The sequence below is a fragment of the Aotus nancymaae genome, unplaced genomic scaffold, assembly GCF_030222135.1.
Source record: "Aotus nancymaae isolate 86718 unplaced genomic scaffold, 86718_ANA_hifiasm-v0.15.2.pri h1tg000040l, whole genome shotgun sequence".
NCBI lineage: Eukaryota > Metazoa > Chordata > Mammalia > Primates > Aotidae > Aotus > Aotus nancymaae.
In genome coordinates, this window is record NW_026988454.1 from 32580041 (window position 1) to 32604470 (window position 24430).

General features: G+C 34.6%; 1 protein-coding gene across 8 annotated transcripts in view; it reads left to right on the top strand.

Moving 5' to 3' along the window:
• The window catches only part of HBS1L (HBS1 like translational GTPase), a 94408-nt gene that overhangs the window by 10590 nt on the left and 59388 nt on the right, over nucleotides 1-24430 (top strand). The window contains exons 3-5 of one of the 8 annotated variants that reach the window (XM_012474442.2): nucleotides 2965-3090; nucleotides 5978-6172; nucleotides 7732-9216. The exons of 1 other annotated variant lie outside the window; for it this stretch is intronic. In XM_012474442.2, the coding sequence (XP_012329865.2) occupies nucleotides 2965-3090; nucleotides 5978-6172; nucleotides 7732-9197 (1787 nt within the window). In that variant the 3' untranslated portion in view covers nucleotides 9198-9216. 6 more of the 8 variants (XM_064360657.1, XM_064360658.1, XM_012474440.2 and 3 more) reach the window with 6 other exon arrangements.

Consider the following 24430-nt stretch of genomic DNA (forward strand, 5'->3'; position numbering starts at 1 on the left):
GTTACTTTTAGGCTAAACTGAATACAGTTTATTAAAGCCAGGAAAGCACCATGCACAAAATGGCCTCATTTATACCGCATTTTATTAAATCTAAAACGCTATGAATTGTAAGGTATATCATTATATACCACTTTAAAACAAAAGGCTATCAGTCTAAGTATTATGTAATGCTAAGATGTCATTTGATTGAAAGACACATCTCTAATTCTGAGATTTGTAATGTGAAAAAAAGTGGTTCTTTTAGAGAATTTATGAAATAGGATGTGTCTTCTGCTATTTAGCCATGCTGACTTTATACCAGTAGTGTTACCTCCTTGCACACGAGGGGGAAAATAGGGATATATATATGTGGGGTTTTGTGTGTGTGTGTGTGTGTGTGTGTGTGTGTGTGTTTGTGTGTGTATATATATATGCACAACATAATGAACATTCTTAAGCTCTGTGGTCTTCAGAATTATATACTAAAAATAACAACTTATGGGAAAAATAGGATCAGGACAGACCACTCCACCTATAGAGTGCTAACAAAACCAATAATCATCATAATAAAAAGCTTGCACATTTGAAAAGATTCATTAATTTCTTAATAACTACTCCAGTAAATACAGGATTTTACACTAAAAAAAGGTGAAAGCTTGACAGGAGATCTAAGAAAGGGTTGAAACTAAAGAGTCATGTTGCAAAGGCACAATGCTCACAGACCTTGGAGAGCCAAGCATTAAGGGCTCTGCAAACAGGGCACATGTCCAAACTGAGCCAAGGGGAAGAATGTGGAGCTATGTAACATTACAGTACAATTACACTTACAATATAATATTCTGCTGTGGTTCATGTTATCAAGCTTTATTCAACCATTGAAGTACTGGGAGAAAAATTTCATAAACTAAAGCATTCTCAATGTTACACTTTCATCATTCTGTATATCCATGATATGTACTAGTTTGTCTTAAGGAAACATGCATTATAGTAGAATGGATTGAATTATCTCAACTGCACTTTACTAATATTTCTCTTACTCTGTCCTTGTTCAGGATCTCTTCCACCTCTTCAAGTTTCTCTGTATTCCTACCTCCTTTATTATAATGCTCCAGTCTTCATTGGTTACTTCTATGCTTCCACAGTGCTTGTTGTCTGTATTAGTCATTTGGCTTTTAAAATAAATCATTACATTTTTCTTCTTTGTCTTGCCTGCTAATTTGTCAGGCCATTGACTTTTTTTTTCTTTTTCTTTTGAGACAGAGTCTTGCTCTATCACTAGGCTGGAGTGCAGTGGTGCGATCTTGGCTCACTGCAACTTCTGTTTTCCAGTTTCAAGCAATTTTCCTGCCTCAGCCTCCTAAGTAGTTGGGACTACAGGCACGCACCACCATGCCCAGCTAATTTTTTGTATTTTTAGTAGAAACGGGGTTTCACCATGTTGGCCAGGATGGTCTCGATCTCTTGACCTCGTGATCCACCCACCTCGGCCTCCCAAAGTGCTGGGATTACAGACGTGAGCCACAGCGCCAGGCACAGGCCATTGACTTTTACAATGAAGAGAGAATGCTTATTAACCTTCTGAGTACAGGTGTTACACATACACTGCAGCTTTATGTTCTATACATTATTTATAAATTTTGATTTCTTTTTCTCTACCCCTCATGTGATCTTTTGTCTTTTTGAATGTAGCTTCCCTTTAATAAATATCTTCCTAATGACCTATACACAAGTCAATGGAATTAACATGTTTCGTGCTCTTATAGAAAGCTAGATAATACCTCTGATAATACCTTGCCTTTTGAATATTGTATCTATATTTCTGTACTTCTTAACATATTCTTTAATTTTGTTGCTTTACAATTGAACAGTCTCCAGGATTAAGTTCAGTAGCCATCCAATAGAGCTGGAAGCATTAGTACTTTGCATATACCTGTGATTTTCTCCTTTGCTCACTTGTATTTCATTTATGATACTCAGGCATGTATTGGCACTTTGATAATCTGCCTTTTCTTTTCTTGATTTTTTATATATATATACACACACACACACACACACAATTATATATTGAGTGATGATATTGGCAGTATTGCAGAGTAGCACAGACGTCTGAAAGTTAAAGTTAGGTATATGACACTAGTTTACAGTGTCAGTGTGTGATTGGAAGTGTATGACTGAAAGCATGAGTTGTTTAAAGATTAAAGTTTGTATTTTTCATGAACTCTTAGATTCAGGCAAAATCAGCACTTTTTGGGAAGTGAAAATTAACCTTGTGTTTTCTTTCTTTTTCTTTTTTTTTTTTTTTTCGGAGACAGAGTTTTACTCTTGTCATCCAGGCTGGAGTGCAATGGTGCAATCTCAGCTCACTGCAACCTCCGCCTCCTGGGTTCAAGTGGCTCTCCTGCCTCAGCCTCCTGAGTAGCTGGGATTACAGGTGCCCACCACCACGCCCAGCTAATTTTTATATTTTTAGTAGAGATGGGGTTTCAACATGTTGGCCAGGCTGGTCTTGGACTCCTGACTTCAGGTGATCCCCCTGCCTCAGCCTCCCAAAGCGCTGACATTACAGGGGTGAGCCACGGCATCTGGCCACCTTGTGTTTTCTTCATTATGCAAATTAGAAGTTTGATATTTGGTTTGAAATGTTTGTATCAAAGAAGAGAACGTTTCAGGGGACACAGAATAGTATACAAAGAAGAGATATTAGGAAAGGTGAATTTTGGAAACCATGAAGAAAGTAGGCTGAGTGGAATGGTTTCAGAGATTGGGGGAAAGAAGGAAGATTATAAGAGATTAGTAAGTAATAAGCACATTCGAGTAGGATTTTGGGTATATGTTTTGGTATGATATTGTTTTTGTTTGCATTTCTTATGAAATGTGGGTAACTATAGGTGATTGATCAGAATTTTTTTTTAATTTTAACTTTTGTAAAAAAAGTTGATAGGAAATGGCTATACCATAGCATTCTTTGATCGTTTTATATTCTAGCTGCTCAGTTTATTTATTCACGGCGTGACAAACCTTCCGTTGAGCCTGTAGAAGAATATGATTATGAAGATCTGAAAGAATCTTCCAATTCTGTTTCAAACCATCAGCTCAGTGGATTTGATCAAGGTATAGCAAAAAGTAGTGTATCTGTGTTTCTTATCTGAAAAGTGATTAATAACCAAATACACCAGAATGTATCAGTTTTATTGTGATTGTTTATAACAGTGACTGGCAACAGTAACAATGTAAACATGTCTTTCATATTCAAGGAAAGTTTATGTTTTATTAAGTATGTTTTGTGAGGAATTTATTTAACTATGATTGGAAAATTGTATGGCTCTTGTTTAGAAACTGGAATTTTAATTGAACTATCCCATTTAAAAATTTTTTTTCGAGGGAGAGAAACTCCAGTGATTTGCTAAAAAGAACTTTTGGAGATGATTTAATTGTTTAATAAGCTGTATGTGGAGCTTATGATTAGAATACATAAACTCTTTTACTTACAAAGATGTTAAGTTCAAAAGGTTTGAAAAACAACAGTTGAAGTCTAAAGTATACTGTATAAGTGTCCTCAGGATTTACATCTATGTGAATTAAGTTTCAAGATAGAACTTGGTAATGACACTTATTCTGAGTTTGCATATTTTCAACTCTTTTAAACATTTTAAAGAACATATTTATATTTTGGCTTTCTTCTTTTATAAATAAGTTTCGAACATGACATGGCTTCAAACACCACTCAAGCCGTAGATTTGATAGCAGAACTAAAATGACCAGGTATAACAATAATGCCAATTGTTGATAACATGGCTGAGTTGATTCGATCTTTCTCTGGAGTGTGTTTTTGTTCTATAATTTTTTTTTTTTTTGAGACAAAAGTTTCACTTTGTCACCCAGCCTGGAGTACAGTGGTGCAATCTCAGCTAACTGCAACCTCTGCCTCCCAGTTTCAAGGGATTTTCCTGCCTCACCCTCCTTCCCCCACAGAGTAGCTGGGATTATGGGCCCCTGCCACCATAGCTGGGTAATATTTGTATTTTTAGTAGTGGGGGTTTCACCATGTTGGCCAGGCTGGTCTTGGACTCCTGACCTCAAGTGATTCACCTGACTCAGCCTCCCAAAGGGTTGGGATTACAGGCGTGAGCCACTGTGATTGTTTTTACATTGAAAATTTATAATATTTTTTAAAACAGAAGAAATTTATGAATCTAGGAATTGATCTTTGACTGGCTAATTTTTGTATTTTTAGTAGAGATGGGGTTTCACCATGTTCTTCAGGCTGGTTTTGAACTCCTGACTCAGGTGATCCACCTGCCTTGGCCTCTTAAAGTGTTGGGATTACAGGTGTGAGCCACCACACCTGGCCTTATAACCTCTACTTTTAACCCCCTCACTATACTGCCTCTTTGGGTGTGTATAGAAAATAGTTTCTACAATTAGAAGAGGCCTTGATGCTAGCTATGCTAAGTATTTTGTTACAGTTTCCATAATTGATGTATTTATCAAATAAATATTATTTTCCCAGTATAGCTTATTAGCCTTTAAAAGTTAATTTTACATTGAAGCAAAGCAGAATTGCCCAAATATTTCAGGAATTTAATTTTAATAATTAAATGGGCCAATGGAAAAAGTATTAAATACGTTTTTTTTTTAAAGAAAGGGTATTGCCAGTAGATTACTTGTTCATCATGTAAACATGTACAATTAAATATGAATTGCATTCTATGAAATGGTTTTATGGACTAGGGAGTTTGAAAACCTCAGTTCTATTTTGATTATTGCTAACTTCATAGTGTCATGATTTTCAATCTTATCTTTATTAAGTTAGAATTTGCCTGATATATCTAGCTCATAGAGTTATTATGAGGATGACAAAAGAAATATATGTAAAAGCATTGTGAAAATTGTGAAGTGCTATACAAATATAAAGGAATATATCATTCCTTTTTATTCATTGGCCCCTAGTTACCTGGTACTGTTTTAGGTTCTAGGGATACAAAGCTTCTCTGCTCTTATGGATTTTACATTATTGATAAGTATTACTAATAAATACTTTTTATAATTATGTCATCATCAGAAAATTAAAATTCCTAAACAGCTTAGATAATTCCAGACTTAATTTTTTTTTATTTTAAAAATGAATGCTGGCTGGGCGTGGTGGCTCACACTTGTAATCCCAGCACTTTGGGAGGCCGAGGCAGGTGGATCACCTGAGGTCAGGAGTTTGAGACCAGCCTGACCAACATGGTAATACCCATCTCTACTAAAAAGACAAAAATTAGCCAGGCCTGGTGGCAGGTGCCTGTAATCCTAGCTTAGCTACTTAGGAGGCTAGGGTGGGAGAATTGCTTGATCTGGGAGACAGAGGTTGCAGTGAACTGAGATCATGCCACTGTGCCCCAGCCTGGGCAACAGAGGGAGACTCTGTCTTAAAAAAAAAAAAATGAGAATGCCTATTCTCCTCTTAATCTATTGGACTTTCTTATTTTTGTGGCATGTTTATATTGCATTATCTTGCTGTTTCTAAAAGAGTCATTAAGGATTATTTTAGTTGACTGGGAAGAACTGAAGTTAGCCAAAAAGGAAACTTAAGGTAGCAGCTTGAGAAATATAAGAAATATACTTCGTGAGTAATTGGGTTCACTAACAAATTAGAAATAGTTCCACACTCACCCCTCCCTTTGTGTATATGCAAAAAATGATCAATGCAGATACCATCATTATTGTTGACTGAAAATAGGTATCAGTGTATACTTTGCAATACACACTTTTTTTCAAACATCTCAGGAGACATTTTATTATGGTGATTTTTAAATTAATGAAATCATTCTTCTGATAAGGGAAGATGGATAGATTATAGATAAAAATGTGATCAATAGAAATAATTTTTGCCAAAGAGAAAAGAGAGTTGAATATTCTAGTACAGCTGTAAATTTTAAAATCAGTTTTGAAGATTTAAAGTTCTTTCATTGCACCATTTAGTGTAGCTTTTGATCATTGTTGTCTTTTCTAGCTCGTCTTTATTCATGCCTTGATCACATGAGAGAGGTACTTGGAGATGCTGTGCCAGATGACATATTAATTGAAGCAGTTCTGAAGAACGAGTTTGATGTGCAGAAGGCTTTGTCAGGGGTTCTGGAACAAGATAGTGTGCAGAATTTGAAGGACAAGAATGAGGGAACTATATCTACAGGAAAGATAGCAAAAGGTATGCCTTTACTGATTCTCTTTCACTTGTTTTGGTTAGTGCCTAAAGAGAGGCTTTCATGTGCTTGAGCTTTTAAGAAAAAATTTAATTTGCTTGAGCTATTAAGAAAATCTTGCATATTACTGTCAACTTTTGATTATCAGTTGATCTTCTAGTGTGTGAACTTTTAGGATGAGTAACGTGTTTCCCATCTTCTGTTGTAGCCTGTTTTCTTTGGTTATTTCACTACTTGAATTTTTTTTGTTTTGTTTTTTGAGACAGTCTCACTCTGTCACCCAGGCTGGAGTGCAGTGGTGTGATCTTGCTCACAGCAACCTCCACCTCCTAGGTTCAAGTGATTGCCCTCCCCTCAAGACTCCGAAGTAGCTAGGATTACAGGTGCATGCCACCATGCCTGGCTAATGTTTTTTTCTTTGTATTTTTAGTAAAGATGGGGTTTCACCATATCGGCCAGGCTATCCTCGAACTCCTGGCCTCAAGTGATCTGCCCACCTTGGCCTCCCAAAGTGTTTGGATTACAGGTGTGAGCCACTACACCCAGCCTCACTACTTGATTTTATAACTAACAACATAGTGGAAATAAAATTAGATAAGATAAGACATCTTTTTCTTTTTGTTAGTAGCTTACAGAACTTTTAAATTTTTTTTTTAACTTTAATGTGATAAGAAAAGGAAATTAACAGCCAATTATGTTAAAGAAAAATCCCTTTATCCTTTTACTATGTATAATTTTATTTTATTTAGATATCATTAGATATAAGTATTATAACTACACTAGTTTGCATTTTATAGCCAGATATTTAATTTTAAATTTGTAAAATTTGGTGTTAAATTTGGAATTCGTTGGACATAAGAGGGAACTGAGGTGGTACCATTATATTAATTGGCATGCTATCTCTCAGTATGAGTATGGCGATTTGTTAACTATGTCAGTGTTGATTGTAAACTCTGGGCTAAATTTTTGCTACAACAAAGCTGCATACAGCCTTGTTACCATGAAATAAGAGTGTGTTTTGAGGGGGACGGTGGGCGCACAGATGGGCACTTTTAACTGACTGTGATGGGAATGAGTCTGGAATATGTCATCTTGTATTGATAGTGTATACAAGATTGTGGTAGAAATTACCAGGGGTTATTTTGCTTGTTTGTTTCTAATACATTAAAATACAGAAGAAAATGAACTTAGTTTTTCCTGTTTGTTTTTTTAAAGAAGTTTTTGAATTTGAGACAATCCTGACTATAATTTAATTATGGTTAAAACCTCACATTTTAAAATTCATGAAAATTAGAACATTGATTGACTTGATACTTATATTGTATATGTCAGTGAACGTATAAAGGTTACTTTAAATTGCTAAAGGAAGGTAATATTCCCTTATTGTGTTTTGGAGTATTCACTTAATGTTAAATAATGATCAAGTATCACTTTATTCATGTCATCATCAAAAGAAGCATTTAGTAATTAAATGCCTCGTTTCATGTTTCCTTTTGGTTGCTGTGACTGTCTTCTTCGTATATCCACCTATTCATCTGAAAATTAATGGCTCTTGTAAGGTAAGGAGTCTTATTTTCTTCTGAAGTTTCAACTGATAATGGTCAAAGTTCTTATCCTCAGTCAGCAAATCATTTGGATTACAGTAGCAATCCCTTTGATTTTTCTAGCTCAGTAGGAAAATATGGATTATCTCTTAATTCTTCAGTTCCAAGTCACTGTTTGCTCCATAGAAAAAAGCAACTTGACAGACTTAAATGTGAAAAGAAACTAGAATCATGTAAGTTAACAAAAGAACTTTCATTAGCTGACCTAATTCATGATATATCAAGAGATTCCTGTGAAAGTCAGCCATCAGTCAGATTATCATCTACAGATAGTCTGGAAAGCCTACTTTCAAAGAAACTAGATGCTGATTTGTTGAGACCTCATGCATCTGAATGTGTTTCCAAAGATGATTCTGCATTCAAAGAAGTACCAGATTTAAAGTCCATAATGATAAAGAGCACAACACCGAATAATTCTTTATATATTCAAAATAATTCACTATCTGGTTTTCAAAACATTCCAGTACAGGATAGTTTAGGAAGTTCAAATAATCCTTTGTACTTAACTAGCTCATTGGAAAATATGACTGTTGATAATTTAAACGCTAGTAAGAAAACTGAAGTTGGAAGTGTTCCTTCAGTTGAACAAAGTGCCAAGAATTACATTTTTAAAAATGACAATTTGCAAGTTTCTCAATGTGAAAGTCCATCCCTAACTGAACTGTTTCAAGAACACAAGGAAAACAATATAAACCAGTGCTTTACTTTATCTGATCTTTGTAACCAGTCATCTGCCAGTTTCACAGATCTAAGTTTGGGATCCTTTCCATTGTCACAATTAGCAAATCGCTGTCAGTCTTCACCTGGAATATCAGAATTAACAGGATCTCTGTCATCATTGGCATTTCATAAAGCTTCTCCCACAAGAGACCTTGAGAATTTGTCACTTTCTGAATTGATTGCAGAAACAATTGATATAGACAACTCTCAGATTAAGAAGGAGTCCTTTGAGGTCAGTTTATCTGAAATTAGGTCTCCTGGAATAGATTCAAATATTGATCTTAGTGTCCTTATAAAAAACCCAGATGTTGTTCCAAAGCCTGTAGTAGACCAATCGGTTGCTCCATCATCACGATCTAAAGTTCTAAGTTCAAAGCTAGGGAAGAATTCCAGTTTTGCTAAGGATAATAGGAAAAACAATAAAGGCTCTCTGACTAGGAAACCACCTTTTTCTCTCTCTTGGACCAAGGCCCTTGCTGCTAGACCTTCAGCTTTTGCCACAACACTGTGTCTTCGTTACCCACTGAAAAGCTGCAAGCGACGCACCCTTAACCTCTATAAGACTTTTCTTTATAGTAGACAAGTTCAAGATGTAAAGGACAAAGAAATAAGTCCTCTTGTAGCGATAACACCATTTGACTTCAAATCAGCATCACCTGATGACATTGTAAAAGCTAATCAAAAAAAAGCATTTACTAGAGAATAGTAACACAAGGAAAACTCGATTGCTGTTGTAGAGCTTTTTATTTTTAATTAAAGTCTTCAGAGGATCACTTTATATTATGGGATTCAAATTGTGTTTTTTATGAAAATTGTTATAGGTCAGTTGATTAGTTGATACATATTTTTGCACTGAATTTTTTTTTTAAACTACGTCTTCTTTTAGTGATAACTGACTATATTTAAGTTGGTAACCTATACTGAGTATATGTTTACAAAGTGGATATGGAAACTTGATGTTGTGAAATCAGACCTCAGATATTTCTGTTTGAAACATTCAACTTTCTATGTTTTTTATGATGAAAATTTTTTTTTCTATGAAATATTTTTGTACTTTGTTCTTAAACGAAAATGCCAGCACTTGGGATTATTATAGTTTAGTGTGAAGATTATTCTTATGTGGCACAGCATAGCTGATACATTATATTTTAAAACAGGATGTAATTCTTATTTTTCTGTAGATAAATACTAAAATTTTTCTATTAGGAAGTCTTAAAATTCCTGACTTTTGAGAGCACTGTGGAGATTGTTGAAATACATTTTTGATGATAATAAAATGAAAATCTTTTAAGGGACCATGTAAATAGAGAAGTTGGATTAATATGTGAATTATTTTTATACATTTTTAAAACCATTTGTCCTGAATATACACTTTAAAGTAAATAAATATATAAAAGTGTTTTCAAGTATGGTTGCATGCTTTCTTTGAATGGAGAATTTTACCAGATCTCTTTAACTTGTTCTTTTTTTTTTTTGAGACGGAGTCTTACTCTGTTGCCAGGCTGGAGTGCAGTAGTGCGATCTTGGTTCACTGCAACCTCCGCCTCCCAAGTTGAAGCGGTTCTCCTGCCTCAGCCTCTTGTGTAGCTTGGACTATAGGCACATACCACCATACCCAGCTAATTTTTGTATTTTTAGTAGAGATGGGGTTTCACCATGTTGGCCAGGATGGTCTCGAGCTCTTGACCTCCTGATCCACCGCCTCAGCCTCCTAAAGTGCTGAAATTACAGGGGTAAGCCACTGCACCTGGCTTAACGTGTTCTTTACAATAAGTAATGGAATGTGGAGCTTTCCTTTTTGCTTCTGACAGCTTTGTGTCCCACAGGACAAAGTTTCAGCAATGGAGGATCAGTAAGAGCTTTTTTAATCAGTAGAGTTAAGTATGTAATTCATCCCTTAAAGCAGTGGTTCTCAACTAGCAATCAGAATCACTGGAGGAATTATTTCAGAACACAGATACTGTAACTTTACTCCATACATGCTTAAGCAGTCTCTGAGGAATGGCACTTGGGAATGTGTATTTTCAAAATTATCCCCCCAAATGATGTGTATTTCTGTCTGAGAACCATTGCCTTAAAGAGAGAAATCAGTGGAATGGAGTTACCAATGCTAAGAATAACGTCTGACCAACTTGAAAGAATAATTTCTAGAAATCAGGAATACCAAGGAAAAATGCAACTTAGGAAGTATGGCTTTTTGCAAAAAATGATGCAGATATTAGTAGTATTCTTTGTAAAAATGTATTACAGTAATATCTAAAATATTATTTTATTGTTATTATTTTTTGAGATGGAGTCTCACTCTGTTCCCCAGGCTGGAGTGCAGTGGCGCAATCTCAACACAAACTCCACCTTTCGGGTTCAAGCAATTCTTCTGTCTCAGCCCCCCAAGTAGCTGGGATTATAGGTGCACCCCACCACACCTGGCTAATTTCTGTACTTTTAGTAGAGATGAGGTTTCACCACGTTGGCCATGCTGGTCTCGAACTCCTGACCTCAGGTGATCTGCCCGCTGTGGCCTCCCAAAGTGCTGGGATTACGTGAGCTACCATGCCTGGCCAAATAATATTTTTTTTTTCCTCTGGCAGCTACTTCACTGTGCATTTGATAATTTTTTTGTATTATTTTGTTTCTGTTTATTTTCAGAATGACATTCCAAAATTTTAATCTCTGTGTGTTATTTTTATGTTCAGTATTTTGAGGGAAAAGTTAAGATGGCATTATGTCCTGTTTTTTTTTAAACCAAATACTTCTTTATTTCTTGTGGTGTCTTCAGGTTTTTTTTTTTTTTTTTTTTAGACGGAATTTTGCTCTTGTCACCCAGGCTGGAGTGCAACGGCCCAATCTTGGCTCATTGCAACCTCTGCCACCCTGCCTCAGCCTCCAAAGTAGCTGAGATTACAGGCATATGCGCCACCATGCCCAGCTAATTTTGTATTTTTAGTAGAGATGGAGTTTCTCCATGTTGTTCAGGCTGGTCTCAAACTCCTGACCTCAGGTGATCCGCCTGCCTTGGCCTCCCAAAGTGCTGAGATTACAGGCATGAGCCACCACGCCTGGCCCAGGTTTTTTTTTTTTTAATTGAATATTTCGGTGCACCGTAATACTAATGCTTAGGAGATCGTTTAAATCACAAGCTATATTTTGTAATTGATTTTAAAATTTGAATTATCCCAATGGTTGAGATTGTTTTTCTAGTCTTGAAACTTGATCAAACATTTTAGTAACTTTGAATTAGTGTATGACTGAACTAGTGTGTGTACGTATATGAATTAGTGTATGTATGTATAGGCAGTCTACAATTTAGGAGTGAATTAATTGAATTCTAAAAGTTTGTAACTGATGATATTCCTGATGGATTATGTGCTACACAAGTGGTCCACATTGCACATGAATCCACAAATACTTATTTAATGTATACTGTAGTTGAATAGCAGCACTATTGTGTTACCTTCTGTTTTTTTTTTTTGAGACGGAGTTTTGCTCTTGTTACCCAGGCTGGAGTGCAATGGCGCGATCTCGGCTCACCGCAACCCCCGCCTCCTGGGTTCAAGCAATTCTCCTGCCTCAGCCTCCCGAATAGCTGGGATTACAGGCACACGCCACCATGCCCAGCTAATTTTTTGTATTTTTAGTAGAGACGGGGTTTCACCATGTTGACCAGAATGGTCTTGATCTCTCGACCTCGTGATCCACCTGCCTCGGCCTCCCAAAGTGCTGGGATTACAGGCGTGAGCCACCGTGCCCGGCCTTGTTAACCTTCTTTTATAACAAAGTAATTTTCAAGTGAAAGTGCAGTACTTTTAAAGCCATGTAGTAGACCTTGTAGGGTCAACTAGGTCTGCATTTGTTGGCTGATTAGGGTTGTAATTACCACGTATGAGATTCTTTTGGTGGGGGAAAAAATTCTATATTATAGGGTGGTAAGAGAAGACAACAATGTCTTAAATAGGTTTCCAGGCTTGGCTGCTGGCCTGTCAGGCATGTATATGACAAGTACTTGCCCTGTAGACTAAGGGAACGTCACAGTCTCTGAGATTGCGAAGGTGGAACGGTGCAGACCCTTCCATCTAACACCCTTGGCCATTGGTCCTTGGTAAAAAGGCAAGTGCCTGCTTGTTCATGAATATATTCCTTGTGATGATTGTTGGCACTAAGTGTATATTCTGTACCAGCTGCTGTTCTGTTGATTGACTGCTGTCTTAGTAGCTCAGGTATGCTAGGTGTTTTAGTTTACTTTATTTTTCAATTCACTTATAAATTTTAAAATGCAAAGCTGTTTTTATTTGCATTATGATGAAGGGCATTAATAATTTATTTTAGGAATAGAAATAATACTATAATTATATTCTAAATGATATACAATAAATTGCCAAGAATCAGGGTTTCATTTCTGTACAGAGTACTTCTTAAAACTTTTCCTTTTTGTTTTACCTTTTACCCCTTTCTTAGTTACTAAACTGGCATTTTAACCTCTTTTTCTCCTTTCAGCTTTACATCTGTCTTTCTTAAACTCATCCTTTGCCCTTTTACTTCTCATATGTAATAATAACTATAGTCAGTATTTTATAATTAGGTTTCAGTACTCAGTGGGGAGAGTCATGTAACTAATTGTCATACCAGGGATAAAACTAATAAGGTGCTCATTTTTTGTAAGTAAAAGGAACCACTGAAAATAAATACAGTTAAAGAGAAAAATATGAGTAAATATGATTATTTACCTTTTTTAATTAACCCCAAATCTGTATGTGGACCATTGGAAATAAACAAGTATACACTGTATGTTGAGAAAGAACTGTGTATCAACATGTTTTCTCTTTTGTGTTCATTCAAGTACATATTTGGTTATAAAGTCAGTTTTATAGTACTTTAGGAATTGTTTTCTATTATATATAAACAGTAGAATGTATATAGATAATGTAGAGTGGACAGGGAGGGATTAATATGCATTTCTATAATAATTTTCCTTTACTTATATACTTATAATGACTTAAAGCTCAGCTTATGTAGTTATACAATTTTAGTTTTTAGATTGTAAAAAATGTGTTACATTTTGAGTGTATATATACATTTTGTAAAAACTACATTGAAAGAAATTAAAATTCTGAGCTTTTCCTAAATCAAATGTAAAAACATGCAATCTATCCATTAGGATTTTCTATATAAACTTGATATTTCTGAATGGTCTTTTAATCATTTATGTTGAAAGTACTGTTTTATTTCTATAAACAAATTAAAAAAACAAACTACCTGGTTGTGAAAATTTTCTTTTAATGTATTTGGCATTTAGAATTCTTGCTTTCCATGGGGTAAAATTTTATATATTCTTTTTACTTTTTAGTACTCACATAGAAACACTATTTAAGTATAAGTTGTGGTAAATATTGGTAATGTAATTGCAAAGATGACAGTAGAAGGCAAAAGAAATGATAAGCTGGGTGTGGTGGCATGCACCTAGAGTCCAAGCTGTTTGGGAGGCTGAGGTAGGAGGATTGCCACTTGAGCCCAGGAGTTCAAGTTCAGCCTGGGCAATGTGGTGAGACCCCATCTCAAAAAAAAAAAAAAAAAAAAGGAATGATAAAATGCATATTTATTGCTGACATTGATGTGCCAGATTTATATTAGATGAGTGCAGGAAGGTATTTCAGATGCAAGATATGACCCAAGATGAACAAAGATAAGATTCTTACTGTCAAAGGGGAGGGGAGATATGCACACCTTAACACATGATTATCTTTATTACAGTGTGGCATATTACACCTTTCAAAGCTGACATCTTTGTCTTCCTTATTCAAGGTTCCACCTTCTCTTCTGTTTCCTGTCTTTGTTACTACTATCACCATCTAGTTAACCAAAATCAGGAACCTAGTATCCTTGGTTCATCTCTCTTCACCTACTACTCATAATTGATTACCATTCCTGTTATTCCCACCTTATAAATAAGTAAATATATGTGTGTGTGCACATAATATGCATACATATATAGTCGACTCTTGTTATTTGCAGTAGTTAGTTTTATAGTCAGTACGAACACTGAATCAGTGAATACTGAACCATTGCTCCTACAAGAAATACGGGGGTAGGTACCTGTGAGCTTCTCATAACACTTTTATCAATCAGTGAATACGTAACATTGTTTTATATGTGTCTCTATTTGAAGACACCTTATTTAATATATATGTATAGCACGGACTCATTAACACTGAACTCAGAGGCAACAGCACTGTAATTCATGCCTTATCTAACATATTTTATTTGTTAGGCACATCCTAGCCTTCTTGTGCTTAGAATGCTAAGTACTTGCGGGCCATTTAAAAAATTACCAATAAAAAGTACAAAATTACCAACAAAAGGTACAAAACTGGAAAAAATGTGACACTAAGTAGACCATGAAAAGGACATTTGTTTACAGTATGAGAGCGGTAACAAGAAAGCTGACTGTCGCCTTGCCTCACCTCACCTGGGAACTTGCATGTTGGATGACTCAATTTTTTTGCTGCTCTGCACATGTCCACAAGTGAGTGCAAATGTGAGTAGTGATTTTGGGATTACAAGTAAATTGCAGTAAGTAGGTGAATTCACAAATATGGAACCTGTGAATAATGAGAATCAACTGTACCTTTTTTTGGCCCACTACTATTTATTGTTACTTTTCCCCTATTATTTTCCTCTTTATTGTTACTTTTATTTTTATTATTTTATTTATTGTCACTTTTCCTCTTAAAGGCCATTAGCTTTTAGCAGAATTACCTAAGTATCTAACTTGTTTCTTGACTTTTCAGTTTACTCTCCTTAAAATATTTTTTCTATATTTTGGCCAGTATAAGTTTTCTAAACTAAATATCTAATTTTCTCCCTAAGTCCTTTTATTTTCTAAGCCCCTCTATGAACTCATTTCTGTTTTGTACTTCCTTATCCAAACCTACCCAACAACACCTACCTGAGTTTCCTCTGCTTCTGGAATGCCTGCCTTTTTTTCTCTCTTCCTTCCCTCCTGGCTAATTGCTCTTTGGATTGTAGTTTCAGTATCACTACGCTCAATTGTGAGGTAGGGGAACTTTCATATGCACCCATACTTCACTGTTCTCCCTTTATTTCCACCCCATGTGAAGTCCTAATTCCTCCCCCACACATGTATAGACCTTCTGTTGTAACTCAGCTTTATTCTTCACAGCACTTGTATCCTCTGACACTGTTTGTTGTATATACACTTGTTTTTGTTATGTTTCCTCTCTGCTCTCCCTCCACTTCCTCTTTCACGTAAGGTTTACAAATATAGGAATTTTGTGTATTCACTGCGATATTCCCAACTCAGAATATGTCTGGCACATAAGCGTTGGCAAGGATTTTAAGCAAAACTTGAGTCTTTCTCCTAATATGGTCCCACAATCTTGTTCCTTAGAGGAAGCCACTGTAAATACGCTTTATTCTTCCAGAGGTTTCACTAGTTTGTTATACATATGTGAATATACATATACATGTTTATACAAATGGAGACTATATCGTAACACCTATATATGCATCACTTAATAAAGCATTTTGCAGATCTTTCTTTACTGCCGTATACAGATCAATCTCATTCTTTCCTAACAGCTACCTAGAATTCTCTAATATGATTGTACCATAATTCATTTAAACAGCCTGTATTGATGAACATTTTAAGTGTTCCAGTTGTTATTGCTAATGATAAATGAATATCCTACATTTCTAGAAATTGAGTTTATATGCCTGAAAGTTTTGGATAGATACTGCCTAATTGCCCTTAATAGAAATTAATTTCCTTCACACTAGTTTATGAGCATTTCTGCCCAAATTCTTATGGATAGGGGTATTACTGCTTTTGGTATTATACCAACCTGATAATTGGAAAATATTTTTTCATTTATTTTATTTCTTACATATGAAGCTATGTTTTTCTCCCTGTCTGCTCTTAATGTGCCCATTTTTCTGCTGGTTTATCTCTCATGACCTTAGAGAGTGTGTGTCTGTGTATGTGTGTGTGTATGTGTATGTGTGTGTGTATATGTGTGTGTGTGTATTTATGGATTCATGTACACACAAACATGCGTATTTATATACTAAGGAAATTAGTCATCAAAATTATATGCATGGAAAACACTTTCTGATTTCTAGTTTGTCATTTCTTAAGTCATTTTTTAGAAGATAGATTTTGAACTTTTATATATTCAGATTTTTTAGCCCTTTTCCTTATTGGTTTTAGAAAGTTATGCTCTACTACAAAAATTAAAGTAGTCATTGTTTTTTCTAATAGCTTTGTCAGATTCATTATTTTACATTTTTATCTTTGATTCAACTGATATTAAGGGCTAACACAGGAATCTCATTTCTCTACCATCTTTTCTCTTTATGGAAAGATGGATTTTTCATAGTACTTTTTAAAATTACTATAGCGTTTTAGTATCAGTTCTAGTACTTGGTAAGCTGTCTTGTTTTTTTCACTCCTTTTTGTAGTTTTCCTGAGTTATCTCACATGCTTCTTTTTCCCATTCGAGCTTTAGAAACAGCTTATCTACTTACTAAAAAAAAAAAAATTCAGCTATAATTTTTATTTTTGTATTTAATGCCAGCAAGAGATTTTTGGAGGCAAAAAAAAAAAATACTGTCTCCAGAGATGCCAAAGGCTTTAGATAACATTAGACATTATAATTATCTTAGTAGATTTTCTAGTATTATTCTAGTCTTATGATGTAGAACCATCTCCAGTTGGTCATGGTGGATTATTATTTTAATGTGATGGATTTTATTTACTAACATTTTATTTAAGATGATTTCACCTATTCATAAAATTATTTGCGATCATGTGTTTATGTATGCTCTTTGGATATTGGTTTTTCTTGTGATGGTTTTACAGAAAATTTAGAATGATTTTAATTTATCTTCAGATAATTTATTAGCATTGAAATGATGTATTTTATGATAGGATTTATCTTTTTGAAGAATCTCGGGTCAGTTTTGAAAGTTTTAATTTTCTTAGAAAAACATCCATTTCATCCAGGGTGACAAATGTATTGGTTGTTCGTTGTACCAAACATTGTCTTATTCTTTTAAATTTTTCTATGTCTGTGGTTAATTCTCCATTCTCATTTTTAGTATTGTTTTCTCTCCTCTAGTCTCCCCTTTCTCTCTACCCAGCATTTTTTTTTTTTTTTTATTTTGGATTACCTTGCAATTTATTTTGTTTTTTCTTCCCTAAATTTTGGTTCCTAGATCTGTAATTAGTTCTCCTGTTTTTTTTTTTTTTTTTTTTTTTTTTGAGGCGGAGTTTCGCTCGTTACCCAGGCTGGAGTGCAATGGCGCGATCTCGGCTCACCGCAACCTCCGCCTCCTGGGTTCAGGCAATTCTCCTGCCTCAGCCTCCTGAGTAGCTGGGATTACAGGCACGCGCCACCATGCCCAGCTAATTTTTTGTATTAGTAGAGACGGGGTTTCACCATGTTGACCAGGACGGTCTCGATCTCTTGACCTCGTGATCCACCCGTCTCGGCCTCCCAAAGTGCTGGGATTACAGGCTTGAGCCACCGCGCCCGGCCAGTTCTCCTGTTTTAATTCATTACTTTGTAAGTTCATGTATGGCTTAAGCTGTTGTCTTTATGTTTTTGCTTTTTATTTCCTACCCTTCTGAGTAGAATATTTAACTTACATGCATTTTTAATTCATCTTAAAAGTTTTTATGGCCTGGTTTGGTAGCTCATGTCTGTGTTCCCAGCACTTAGGAAGCTGAGGCAGGTGGATTGCTTGAGCTCAGGATTTCAAGACCAGCCTGGGCAACATGGTGAAACCTCATCTCTACCAAAAATAAAAAATATTAGCTGGTGTGGTGGCATGCATCTGTGATCCCAGCTGCTTGGGAGGCTGAGGTGGGAGGATGACTTGAGCCTGGGGACAGGTTGCAGTGAGCCAAGATTGCACTAATGCACTCTAGCCTGGGTGACAGAGTGAGACTGTCTCAAAAAAAAAAGTAGTTTTTATTTATGAGATTTCAAACAACAATGCAGAAAATAAGTAACAAACACTCATGGAACTGGCACTTGGTTTTAACAGAGGCTAACATTTTGTCATATATATTTCAGATCTCTGAAATTGTTAGTTTGGAATCTAGCCTCATCCTTTGCTTGTTCCATCCTAATATTTTAAAGTTGATAGGCGTCGTTCCCACTCTTTCTTATTTATATCTCTGTAGTCATTGCTTTTGCTATGAATACTACATTTCCTGTGGCTGATTCTTTTAGAGTTGGTTATTTTCTGGATAATCCACAATTTTAATTTTCACTTCCTTTTTAAGTCAAGAGTCCAAGAGAGTTTTAAAATTTTGGTTGTTGAGGAGTTTTGTTATTTTTGTTATTATAACTGGTTTTATTGTACCATTTATTAGAGTATCTGGTCTGTACTCTGTTTATTGAGTTTGTCTTTGTGGCCCAATGTAGTTCTATGTAGTTTCATAGGCATTTATCAGCAATACTGTTCTGTTTGCAGAATACAAAATACAATAATTTTCTGTTATTCTCTTTTTTTTGAGATGGAGTCTCTGTCGCCCAGACTGGAGTGCAATGGCATACTCTTGGCTCACTGTAACCTCTACCTCCTGGGTTCAAGCGTTTCTCAAACCTCAGACTCCTGAATAGCTGGGATTATAGGCACCCACAGTCACACCTGGATAATTTTTGTATTTTGAGTAGAGATGGGATCTTACCATGTTACCCAGGCTGATCTCAAACTTCTAGGCTCCAGTGATCCACCGGCCTTGCCCTCCCAAAGTGCTAGGGTTACAGGTGTGAGCCGTTGCACCCAGCCTGTTCATTATTTTTATATTCTGTTTTTTTTTTTTTTGATTGGCTATAGGCTGAGAGTGATAAGTTAATATCACTCTTGCATTTTTATTTCATATTGCCTGCAGAGTTTACTTTGTAAAATTTGATATATAAAGATACATGATCTTTCTATGGATTTGAATTTTTCATTAAAGTTCCCTTTTCACTAATGTTTTGCTTTTTGCCTTAAATTCAGTTTTTAACGTTAATATCATGATTGCTGCTTTCTCTAAATTTTATTCGTTCATTCTTTTGCTTTCAATGTTTTGAGTCACTTTGGTTTAGTTGTAACTCCTGTACTTGTATATACTTGGGTTTGATAGAGATTCTTTGTTTTAATGGATGGGTTTTTCTCATTTATGGGATTAACAGACCAAATAATAATATCTGTCATTTTTTTAAATGTTGTGATCTTTTATATTTACATATTTTGATATGATTTGTGGTTGTTTTGATCTCTGCGTATTCTTTGATAACTTGGAAATTTTATAGTTAATTTTTTCATGTAATAACATACTTTAACTTTTTAAATTTGCCAACTTTAAACAATGTATATTGATCTCTCTCTGTTAGAAAAGGAGACATGAACATTTATAATTCATCCCTTTTCTATTTCTCATTAATTTTGTTAATATTTTAAATTCTTAGGGAAAGTATTCACCTTTACACCTTTGATAGTATATTTAAACTTCTGTTAACTGAATTTATTAGCTTTTAAACAATTATTTTTCTAAACAATTTATTAAATAGTTTTAAAAAACAGTTTATTAGTTATTTTAAAAGTGATTTTGTGGCCTATATTTGCATGAAAAATGGAAAATAATAGTTCAGCATTACTCTTTCTTTTCTGGAGGGCTTTGTAAGCTGTTGCTCTACTGTTTTCTATTATTGTATGTTGCTAACTAACTATCTCGATTCTGCCACCTCCAGTGTGGCTTTTATTTCTGTAGGAATTTCCCACTCCTCCTCTGTTTTTCTCCTGAGCCTTGCTGGCTTACTTTTCAATTTTTCCTCCTATTTGTTTTTATTATCTTTATTTTATTCTCTATGTCTTTCTTTTAAGCTCTTGTCTCAGAGACTGTATTTTCTTTGCTGTATTTGATACCATAAAATTTAACAAGCCTGTTTTTTCTTTTTTCATTCAACTGTTTATATATATTCTTCTGCCTTTTAATTGTTTTCCTCCGTATTTATTCTTAGAGTATCTACTTATAGCTTCTAGGTCATACCCTCTTTGGATATTTCTTATATTTCAAAAGGGACAGATTTCCTTTTCAACAGCATTTTATAAAGAGTAATGCGAGGGATGTGGTGACTGAGCTGGGACCACCTTGTACTCTTGAACTTGCTATTTACCCTATAGGTCATGTTGCAGCACAATTTTCTTAGTACTGCCAATTTTTTCTCTTTGAGGCAAAATAGAAGCAGTGAAAGGCTAAGTGAAATTCTCTTTTGAAGGTTTTTATGATTTCCTTGTCCTTGGTGTGGATGGGTTTTGAGATTCTTCCTCAGCCTTCACAAATCTCCAGATGTTGCTGTTTTCTTGATCACTCTTTAGTTGGGTCCTTCAGAGGTACGCTTTCAACTCTGGAGAGCTCTGTCTTCTGAGCAGAATCTGGAGTCTATGTTTCTCATGTGCTCTCAGTTCGATCCACATTTCTGTTCGGTAAGATGTTCTTCATAGTTTGTGCTTTGGTGTTATGACTATTTCCTACTTTTTAAAAAGTATACTGTTCTGTTTTTCTTGCTGTTTCTCTTTTGGGAAAATGAGATGGGTGTTTTTGGGAAGAAGAATGGGATAGAAACATCTTTGCTTTGGCTCTATAACTGGATGTATTTTACCAAGCGCACTTGTTAGATTAGATACCCCCTTTTCAACTGTGAAACTAGACTGATCTGAGAGGCTTGTGATAATTTCTTTCTTGGTGTGTGATATAGCAGGCCTTGTTCTAAAGATTTAGGAGTTTACATGTAATGCTTCCAGTATCATATCAACTTGATATCACTAAACATTCTGGAAGAAGAATTCTTTTTTCCCCTCATTCAGAGAAATTTCAGTATTTTAATATATTTATAGTTTTGGAATATGAACTTCCTAGTATTTACATAAAAATTAGCCTCTTCTGGTAAAAATTAGAACTAACTTCTAAAATAATATATTAAATGTTAACATATCTTAATTTGTACATTTTAGTTCATTTTGTTAATAGCAAATACATATAACCTTAGAATATTATCATGTAATTGTGTTATACATTCCCATGAATGAACTGCTAAAAGAGCATATATTTGGGGAACAAAATCATGGAATAGTCTTAGTTTTCTGATGTTATTTTCCTTGCCACCTTAAACCTACCAAGAAAAAAAAAACAGCCTCAAGAATATAAAACTGAGTAACACAGACTCTTCTCTGGAAAATTCAGGAATTAAAATTCGTACATCATTGTTGTTTTAAAGGAAACTCTTGTCAGCAAAATATTATTTATGGATTAAAATTTTATAATTAGTCAACTGGAAGATAGTTTACAACAGAATAGATGTTATTATATGAAGTGAGATTTCACTCTTATGATTCCTATTGAGGCCTTTTCTACCATTGGATTAATTTTGTTTCATTAAAAAAATAGTTAATGTTAAAAAAATGAGCATTGAAAAAATGTTTGGTCTAAAAATCTTGAAAAAGTATCATGTGTAATTTAAATTTGACATTGCTTACAGTTTTCAAAATTGGTGTTTCCATTGCCTCACAAATAAAGTAGCTAATAAATGTTTATACTAATCAGATTATTAAGAGAATTGATTGTTTAAAAGTATTGCATGGCTTGAAGAAATAAATAAATGTATTTTATAATTGAGCTACTATTTTTGACAAGGTGTACTTTAAGTAATAGTGGTTTGCCTATACTGGGTAGAAATCTATTATATGTCATTTGCTTTTCTTTTGAATTTCGCCTAATTTTCCCTTCAAGTAAAGCTTTTATTTAGAAAGTAAAGCCTAATTTTATATAATGAGAATATAGTTATTTTTTTCTAGCATTGTTTGCCATTTTCAAAATGTTAATAATCTATTAAACAAACTTTACATAATATATCTGTATATGAATATCTATTTAATGTTATTTATAACTCTACTCAGATGATGGTTATCATATTTTTGGTTCTTAATGGCAGGTTATTCCCTATCGAAGATTCAAGAATTAAAAAAAAAAGGATAAAGCAGAGCTGTAAAGTTTCCATCAGATCATTTTTTTTCTACTTGTTTATTTTGCTATATTTGTCTTTCTCTTAGACATCATCACTATATCTCATCAGTAAATAGGAAACAGTAACATTTGATTTTTATGAGGAGTTACAAACTCTTTTTTTATTCCTGCTTAGGTCAAATGTATTATGAGATTTTATCCTTATCCTGGAAATAAATCCTATGATTAATTTGAAAAATTTATGTTACAAAGAAAGATTATTAATATGAGATATTATGAATAGTACGAAATCTATATGAACTTTTCAATAATGCACTTAAAATGCATCTTTCATTTTAATACTTTTTAGTAGATTGTTAACATAGTGATATTTAACTGCATCTCTTTTGATTTCCCCTTTTAAATATATTTTTCATTGAAAATATTTTTTCGCTAATTTTTTCACTGAGTATTTTTATTGAGACAGGAGAATTTTATATTTATACAGGTAACTTCAGAGTTAATTGGCTTTCTGTTTAAAATTTTGTGAGCTTTTGAAAGGAAGTGGTTTATTTCAGTGAAAAAAGTAGTTCAGAATGTTCTCAGCTATGTTTTAAGATTCTCTTTGTATATACACTTACACTGGAAAAACTGAAACACTAATTGCTTAATTTAAAAATAATTTGCTTTAGACTCTCAAACAGCGTATCTTCTTGAACAGCTGGGACTATCTATGAATTACATGAATGTTAAATATAGAGTTTTCTTTTAATACTAATTACCTTGCTTTTTTAAAATCTTACAAATTCTAATCATATTATGTATATTTGTATATACTTTCTTGTTTTATTCTAAGGCAATTATACATCCTTTTAATAAAAAGTAATTTTTGAGTCCTTTTTTTTTTTTTTTTTTTTTGTGACAGAGTTTTGCTCTTGTTACCCAGGCTGGAGTGCAATGCAGTGATCTCGGCTCACCACAACCTCCGCCTCCTGGGTTCAAGCAATTCTCCTGCCTCAGCCTCCCGAGTAGCTGGGACTACAGGCGCGCGCCACCATGCTCCACTAATTTTTTCTATGTTTAGTAGAGACGGGGTTTCACCATGTTGACCAGGATGGTCTCGATCTCTTGACCTCGTGATCCACCCGCCTCGGCCTCCCAAAGTGCTGGGATTATAGGCATGAGCTTGTGCTGGACATTGCTAAGTACTTTAGCCAAAGAATAGAATGGAGGGAGAGGACAAATAAAATTCAGTTTAGCCAGCTTTTTTTGCATGCTCCTTTTTTTAAATTAGAAAAACGTGCTAGGCATAGGGGACATCAAACTAAGGTACAGACTTTCCCTTTCAGTTTCATGGTAGCCCCTCAGGGGCTAGGTCTCTGATTTAATAGAAGCGCCTATATATGGCCAACTGCTTTCACTCTGAACATGTTGTCTGCTTCTTTTTCTTGGTTGTCTGTAAAGCTTTCTGTTCTGGGAGCTACCTCTCAAGAGAAGATAGGAAGGTGAATTAACATATTGAATATCAGCTATGCATCAGGCTTTGTATATGTTTTATTTGGTTATTATAAGAACCTTTGAGGTAGGTGGAAGAAACTGAGGCTCATATAAGATAAATAAATTGCCTTATTTTACATGGGTGTTAAGAGACCAATTGTAATTTGAACAGAGTTCTTTGAATCTCCAGTGCCCTTTTCATTGTTACATATTACTTTCTTGCAACTAACTTTTATTCTGTAACAGTTTAATCTTGTTAGGTGATAAGTATCTTAGGGATAAAATTGAATCCATTGTCAAGGAAACCAGCTTTATCATTAGTGGGGTATTTAAACATATTTTTATTTTTTTTTTCTGCTAGTATTAACCAAGAGACTTGTCATTCATGTATAGAGAATTATTATCAGTTTCTAAATCATGCAAATTAGCAG